We start from the raw sequence: 7823 nt of genomic DNA, 5'->3' as shown, positions 1-7823 counted from the left end.
GTGCAGGCTGGTGCTCCCAGGAGGTGAGACATGAACGCTAGTGGCCTCCATGCAGGCTGGCGCTTCTGGGAGGTGAGACTTGGATGCTAGTGGCCTCGGTGCAGGCTGGTGCTTGCAGGAGGTGAGACATGAATGCCAGAGGCCTCAGTGCAGGCTGGCACTTGTGGGCTGTACCGTAGGTTCCACCTGCCCAGCTTCCTAAGGCTACCTGCTTCCCTTATCCACACAGCCCCGGGAAATTCTGCAGGAACTGTTCCATAAGGGAGGATTGCATCCCACAGCGTAGGCAGGCGTCTGAATGTAGATCCGATGTGCCTTCTGCTGTTCACCAAGGGTATGTCAGACGTCAGGGAGCTCAGAAAAGAAGGCCCAGACCTGAGACAGCAGCTCCCCCAGGTGACTCCAGAACAAGAGTCCAGTTGTGCCTGGTGCGGTGGCACATGCCTGTAATCCCAACACGTTGGGAGGCTAAGGTTGGAGGATCCCTTGAGCCCGGGAGATCGAGGCCACAGTGAGCCATGGTCTCACCACTGCACTACAGCCTGGGGAAACAGAGTGAGGCCCTGTAGCCAAAAAAAAAGAGTCAGGTTTTGAGAAGCTCAGCCTCACTGTGCAGAGCCCCTCTGGTGCTTTTGTAGCCGTTTCTTAGATCTCCTGACACGAACCTAAGGATAATTCCAGGCTCCCAACCTCTGGCAGGGTCTCTATGTCCACAGGCAGCGCCTTCAGTGTGCAAATTGCTCCACCAAGAAATTGACTGTAAACGGAAATTTGAGCTGGCCCTGCCCTGCAGGGGCTCGAAGTCTCAGAAAAGTCCTAAAATGTTAGTCTGGTTATTTTTCAAACCACTCCTGCCAAGGACCTCTAAAGCAGAGCTACAGTTTGGAAAATGTATCAACTGAGCCTGTCTGTAAAGACGCAATCAGTCTTAGCTAGGAAAGAAACTGGCTCTTAGCAGCACAAAAAGACCATATCTGGTCAATTTGTGTTTAAATGATGTTTTGATACATGAATAACACCTAAAATATTCCACCCACCCGGAATCAAGGCTCTGAGGAATCTGGCTTATCTCCCCTTCGGTGCTATTTGGTCCTAGGCAGGAGAAAGGGTTTCCCTTTGTTACTATGATATGTGGTCCTGGGCACTTGGGTTTGGTTGTGGTAAAGCTCAAGGTAGCCCAGATTTGGTGGGGAGTGTAAGGCTGGCTTTAGGCTAAGAGCTCAAAGCCAGAGGGAAATGGTGAGTGCAAGGTGGGGATTCTCCCCATGACCCCCTGGAGGAAGCCTGGAGGACCTCCATCTTCCTTCCTTCCTGCCCTTGGAGGGTGGCCTCAGCAGGGAGGCTCTGCCAGCCCCGGGGTTGGCCATGCCAGCTCGGCCCTTCCACCACATGGTCAGAAATGCAAACAGCAGTTACTCAGGATTCAACCGCTGTGGGCGGAGACGAGGCCAAAGCCAAGACCTCTGCCCAGTAGGTGACCTGGAGCGAAGCGGGAGGTGCGTACTTCCTGCAGCTTCAGCCCCATCCCCACCAAGCTTGCGGGGAAGCCGGTGCTCAGCGTGGAGCCGCCTGCCGCCCTTGCACCTCCGGTCCTCTCTGAAGAGGAGAGCTTCCTGCTCTTTGTGTTTTGGCTAAAGGCGGTAAAGTGAGCGGCGGAGGGGGATTTAAAACCATCAGAAAAAGGCTTCTTGTTGGGCTGGTGGTGTTTGTGCCAGAAGCTGACGGGGACAGGGAGGACAGCCCAGGAGAGCCGTAGGGCTCACGGGCAGGCCGTTGGTATACACCTTGGCCCTCCCTGTCCCCGATCCCACCGCCGGCGACTCCAGGCCACCTCAGGCCAGGTGGTCACTGTGGCCTGGGCCACATGCTGGCGATGACGGGGGTGGCCTTCCACGTGCCTGTTCTCTGGGAGAGGAGCTCATGTTGTGCCCAACTGGGGACGTCCTGCCCCCACCCCCCAACACTCTGCTTTCCTCTGCCCTCAAGAGGCCCTCAGAAGAGAGGAGGCTGAGTGAGGGGCACAAGATAAAGCCCGAAAGGCCAGCTCCTGGCTTAGGTTTAGAACTCACTGCTGCTGCAAGGCACTTGGCTATTGCATGACGATGACAACAGCATTGATGACCACATGATGGCTGAGGGGTGCCAGGCACTGTTCCAAGGGCCACACTCGTACTGGTTGTTGGTTGTTTAATCCTCCTGACAACCTATTAACATGGCTTCTCTTCACTATCAGCTACCCCATTCTGCAGCCGGGAAAACTAAGGCCACACGGACCACAAAATGCAAGAGCTGAGATACAAACCCAGAGCTAGCTAACCACAGAGTGCAGGTTCTCCCACCACCTGTGTGCGCCTGCCCACCCCACCCCACCCCTGCTCCCATGCGCACGCACACACACACACACACACACATACACACACACATACTTCCTCCCTGCTCCAGGCCATGGCTATGGCTTCAATGAATCGTTCTTAACCTACTCATCTTTTGTGCCTGGAACATGCAGTACCTACACCACTCTGTCACCCAGGCTGGAGTGCAGTGGTGCGATCTCGGCTCACTGCAACCTCTGCCTCCCGGGTTCACGCGATTCTCCTGCCTCAGCCTCCCGAGTAGCTGGGATTACAGGCGCCTGCCACCACGCCCGGACACTTCTTGTATTTTTAGTGGAGATGGGGTATCACCATGTTGGCCAGGCTGATCTCAAACTCCTGACCTGGAGTGATCTGCCGGCCTGGGCCTCCCAGTGCTGGGATTACAGGTGTGAGTCACCGTGCCTGACCCTACACCACTTTTTAATAAATGTTTAGGGACTGTACCCGAAGGAAGAGAATTGAACCAGAATGCCCATGATGCTGGGCACAGAGGAGGCCCCTCAGAGCCTTGCAGGGGACATTTATGAAGTACCAGCGGCTGTGGACCAGGCATGATTCTGTGCATAAGTTCAGTGTATCCAGGAAGTCAAAAAATAAACACCCTCTTCAGCGTCCTCCCGGATAACCCTCTGACCCAACCAGCCAGGGTGTGTGTTTAGAGCCCAGAACCTTGTCCAAGGCAGCAGAAAGAGAAAGTTCAAAGCGGGCCAGAGCAGGAAGGACCTTATTCTGACCCCTCCTCATTTTCCAGAAAGAAAAACTGAATCTGAGGCTGAAGGGCTTGGCCAGGGTCGCAGAGGGTTTGAGTAGCCAACTGAGGGCCCAGTTCAGGCCACCATCTTCCACAGGGAGCCCCCACGGCCCTTGAGCAGTAGAGGAGAGCCCCGCAGTGCTCCGGCTTTGAAGACAGAGACCAGGATTCCGTTCTCACTCTGCCATGTGGCCCTGAACAAGTTACTTCCCCTCTCTGGGCTCTGGGATTGCAACAGTCCCTGGTGCTGGTCCAGGCGAGGTGGAACATCTGTGCCAGCCAATAATGAGGCTCCTGCTCACACCGCCGATAGGCTGGAAGTATTGGTATTTTCATTTTCTTTTTTTTTTTTTGGGAGCGGGGCTCCACCCCTGTGCCAGGCTGGAGTGCAGTGGCCGGATCTCAGCTCACTGCAAGCTCCGCCTCCCGGGTTCACGCCATTCTCCTGCCTCAGCCTCCCGAGTAGCTGGGACTACAGGCGCCCGCCACCTTGCCCAGCTAGTTTTTTGTATTTTTTAGTAGAGACGGGGTTTCACCGTGTTAGCCAGGATGGTCTCAATCTCCTGACCTCGTGATCCGCCCGTCTCGGCCTCCCAAAGTGCTGGGATTACAGGCTTGAGCCACCACGCCCGGCAGTATTGGTATTTTCTAATATTCGTGGGAGTGAGTCAGTGCTGGGGAGGAGGCACAGAGGTGGGTCTCAGGCATCACGAAGATCCTTTCTCCGGCCGCAGTGGTTGAGATCTGGTCCCTGGCTTGCCTGTGCTCAGCAAAGCAGAAGCCTGCACTGAGCAGGACCCATCGTCCCTGCCAGGGCCCCCTTGCTTCCTGAGTGAGCCTACAGGGTGGGCCTCTGCTGCGCCAGGCAGCTGGGGACCTGTTCCTCCCGGCCCAGCCCCCGGTCTCCCAGAGGGAGTCCTGGGGTCCCTGTTTCTCTACCTCATGTGTCCAGAGCACCCAGGCCACGTCCAAGGCAGCCGCCCCACCAGGCGGATGGAGATGCTGTGTGAACCGCACGTAGACGGTGCCTGGCACAGAGCAAGGACCCTCGTCATCTCACTGTTTTCCAGGACCTCATAACATAAAGACCTGGCTAGCATTGCTATTGGCACAAGGCTTGCGGATTAGATGGGGGCAGGCTGGGAACTCTGCCTCTCCTAGAAGTGGCTGGAGGACAGGCTACAGAGGCTTCTGCCTCAGGGTCACCCCAGGGGTGAATGTTCCGGGGCCCATCTACCACAGAACAGGTCTGGGTGAGTCTACCTCCAGGGCCGGCAACAGAGGTTGCAGGGCCCCATGCAAGCGGAAAATGCAGGTCCCTAGTTCAAAAATCATTGTGTGTGTATATGTGTGTGTGTGTGTGTGGTGTATGTGTGTTTGTGTGTGTGTATGTGTGTATGCTGTGTGTGTGTGTGTGTGTGTTGAGATGGAGTCTTGCTCTGTTACTCAGGCTGAAGTGCAGTGACATGATCTCGGCTCACTGCAACCTCTGCCTTCAGGGTTCAAGCGATTCTTCTGCCTCAGCCTCCCAAGTAACTGGGATTACAGGCGTGTGCCACCACGCCCGGCTAATTTTTGTATTTTTAGTAGAGACAGGGGTTTCACCACATTGGCCAGGCTGGTCTCGAACTCCTGACCTCAGGTGATCCGCCCATCTTGGCCTTCCAAAGTACTGGGATTATAGGCATGAGCCACAGCGTCCAGCCCATTGTGTGTTTTAAGACAGCAACAGGGGAGCGTTAAACTAAGCATGAGGCCCTGCTGAGCTCAGGGCCAGTGCAACAGCACGGGTCACACACCTGTGAAGCCGCCCTGGATGGCAAGGAGGGACAGGGCATGGCTAAGTACCCAGTCTATGTCCACCACAGCAGGGACCTGGGGGACCCTCGCCAACCCCCAGCTCGGGCCCAGCGCTTTCTCCCAGGCCAGCTCGCCACCCAGGAGGCTCTCCATCCACGCAGCCTGGCAAGGTGATTCCAGGGCTGCCTCTTTCTTGCAGCATGGAGATGTGTGACCAGAGACAAAATATCACCATGTGCCCGCTTTGCGACAAGACCTGCAGCTACTGGAAGATGAGCTCAGCCTGCGCCACGGCCCGCGCCAGCCACCTCTTCGACAACCCTGCCACCGTCTTCTTCTCTGTCTTCATGGCCCTCTGGGGTAAGCAGAGCTCCAGCACACTGGGTTTTTGGGCGGTGCTGAGTGTGAGTGGCACCTACGCTGCTTCTGTCTGTCTTGGTGGAATCATCCTCAGGCAGGGGTTGTCAGGAAAAAACAGAGGAGATGACCCCCGTTTTATGTTCAGGTTACTGGGGTCCACACTGCATCAGGAGAGACACACAGGTTCTCCTGACCCTGCCCAGAGTCCCTTAGGAAAAGCCTAGCAGGGACGTTTTGCGCTGAGAAATCCTGACATCAGGGTGTGTTGGCCTGGGAAGGGCAGCTGATCTAGTGCAGGGAGGCCCGAGGGTCCTGCTTCCATCCCTGCTGTTACTGGTGACCACCACACCCTGAAGGAAAGCTGACCTGGGCCAGGTCCCGGAGGCATCATCTCTCACTAGAGCCTTCAGCATCCCTGCAGGCTTCATGCCCCCATTTACGGATAAGGAGGCAAAGACCTAAGAGAGTTGGGAATCGCTAGGGGTCACTCAGCCCCTGATTGCCACTGGGCTCCACTGCCACCCAAATCTAAGGCACTGGGCTCCTCCAGGAAGATTCCCTAACCCCAGTCCTACCCGACACCCATCTTCAGCTTTTGGGGCTCGGGAGGTTGGGAAGTGGTGGCTGAATGCATTTCTACAGAGGTTTTGGGGGAACAAGCAGGGCCGTTCTGTCCTCCGCAGCCCCGTGTCACAGCCTGTGTCAGCTGGGCTTCGAGATGCCCACAGTTGGCAGCCTATGCTGAGCCATCTCCCCGGCCTGGCCCCATGCCAGGCAGTTAAGCCCCCATCCTTACCTGTGAGCTCCCACCTTGTAGGAGATGGGGCAGAGACGGCACAGGAGGGAATTCAGGAGGGCTTTCTGGAAGAGGTGTGAGGCCCCCCAGCTGAGTTGACATGGGTGTGGGGGAGGCAGCATTTGTGGCAGAGAGAGACCAGGTGTAGAACAGAGGGATCTCTTGGTCCCACCTCGCATCCCTGCTTGGGACAGGCTCCCGGGGCCAGAATAGCGCCACCCCACCTGCAGCTCTACGTGCTTGGCACTGCCCTGTGTGCTCCGTGGGTAGGCAAGGGGCAAACGTGGACTGAAAAGATGATTGTGAGGACGGAGGCCAGCCAGGTGCAGGGCTCTATGCGGCCCTCACCCGCCAGCGTGCTAATCCCAAAGATCAGACCTAGGATTCAGTACCGTGCCCCATCACTAAGCAGGGCATTGGCTGGCGTTGTCAAAGCCGTGCCAGCATCCTCTGTGGAAAGCACCACGAAATCAGGCCTGTGATTCCAGCTCAGCAGCCTCCTGACCAAGGGACAGCTGCTCGGGGGAGGCTAGAAACCTAGGGGAGGTTCGGAGGATGAAGGCGGAGCTGGGTCTCTGGCCTGCACAGAAGCACCCAGCAAGCTGGGCAGAGAGGGACTGAAGTGCCGGGACCCGGCTCCAAGTCCAGCGTGCTGCTCCCCTCTTCCTCTTTATGGCTCCTCGGTTCTCTCCAGCCCTGAGCCCCGTCCCTACACAGCTCGGCAGCCTCCTCCCCTGCTCCGGAGGCTGCATTCAGGGCTGGTGTTCCCTCCAACAGTGCATAAGAGAATTCCCCCACGAGGCTGAGGAGGCAAAGGAAGCCGACGGGCTGTGGTTATCCTCACACTTGGTGCAGACGTCCTGCAGCTGGAACTCAGGGTTTGGCTCAGCCTGTGTGATTTGGGGGTGGGTGTGCACAGCAGAGCCGAGGGATGTATCAGGTGAGGTGAGGGAGGGGAGGTCTGGCCTACCCTCTGCAGCTCCTGCTCCAGCCTGGGCAGCTGTGCTGGGTCCTCTTGCCTCCGCTCACCCATCACATTCCGGGGACCCGGGACAGAGGCAGCCAGCTCTGAGCATGGGTGCTGGTGAGGGTGGGAGTTGGAGTTTCTCCACTTAGATGCTGTGTGGACGGCCACCTCCCTTAAGCCCCTCCTCACTCTGGAATCTTATTGGGCAGCTCCGTGTCCTTAGCAGAGTTCCCTCTACAGAGGCCTTGGCCCCGAGGCACCTCCCTGCAGCCCCCACCCTCTGTGTGCCCAGCTGGAAGGGCCCGGCTCCCGTGAGGGCTTCCTCCATGTGGTGACCAGCAGCTCTGTTTCCTCATTTCGGTCCCCTGGGCCTGTGCGGCCACTGAGACCGTACTTCGGGTGGCCCATAGCAAGACCCACAAATAAGTGTGACCCTGTAGCACTGAGCCCCCGAGCCGCTAGGAGACTGTTCAGTGCCACCTTCTGTGGTCAGCCCTGCCGCCCCGTGTGCATTTCTACAGCCCCCCGGGGCTCAGATTTCCCCTCTGCCAGTCCCCACCTCACTGCTCTGAACCTCAGCTTCCTCGTCTGCAGAATGGGGCTGCATGAGGATTAGAGGCGGTGGAAGTGAACTCTCAGCTGAGGCTTCGCACGTAGCTCACTCTAAATAGGTGGTCACTGCCGTCTTACAACGTTGGAGCTTGTGAGAACCAAAGAAAACCTACACGAGAGTGTGCACGCACCTGGTGTGTGGGAGGTACTCATCGGCCCATG

The 7823-nt window shown here is 57.3% G+C and overlaps 1 protein-coding gene across 5 annotated transcripts in view; it reads left to right on the top strand.

Annotated features, from left to right (window-relative positions):
* ANO1 (anoctamin 1) overlaps nt 1-7823 on the top strand; it is a 200898-nt gene that overhangs the window by 137435 nt on the left and 55640 nt on the right. For all 5 annotated transcript variants that reach the window (XR_003307031.2, XM_026448734.1, XM_026448737.1 and 2 more), the window contains one exon: nt 5126-5286. Coding sequence is in view for 4 of the 5 variants with exons in the window: in XM_026448734.1 (XP_026304519.1) it covers nt 5126-5286 (161 nt within the window). In the remaining variant the exon portion in view is untranslated. The remainder of the gene's footprint in view (nt 1-5125; nt 5287-7823) is intronic.

Source organism: Piliocolobus tephrosceles, chromosome 13 (assembly GCF_002776525.5).
Source record: "Piliocolobus tephrosceles isolate RC106 chromosome 13, ASM277652v3, whole genome shotgun sequence".
Lineage (NCBI taxonomy): Eukaryota > Metazoa > Chordata > Mammalia > Primates > Cercopithecidae > Piliocolobus > Piliocolobus tephrosceles.
Note: the sequence above shows the minus strand (reverse complement) of the source record. Positions and strands in the feature narration are given on the sequence as shown.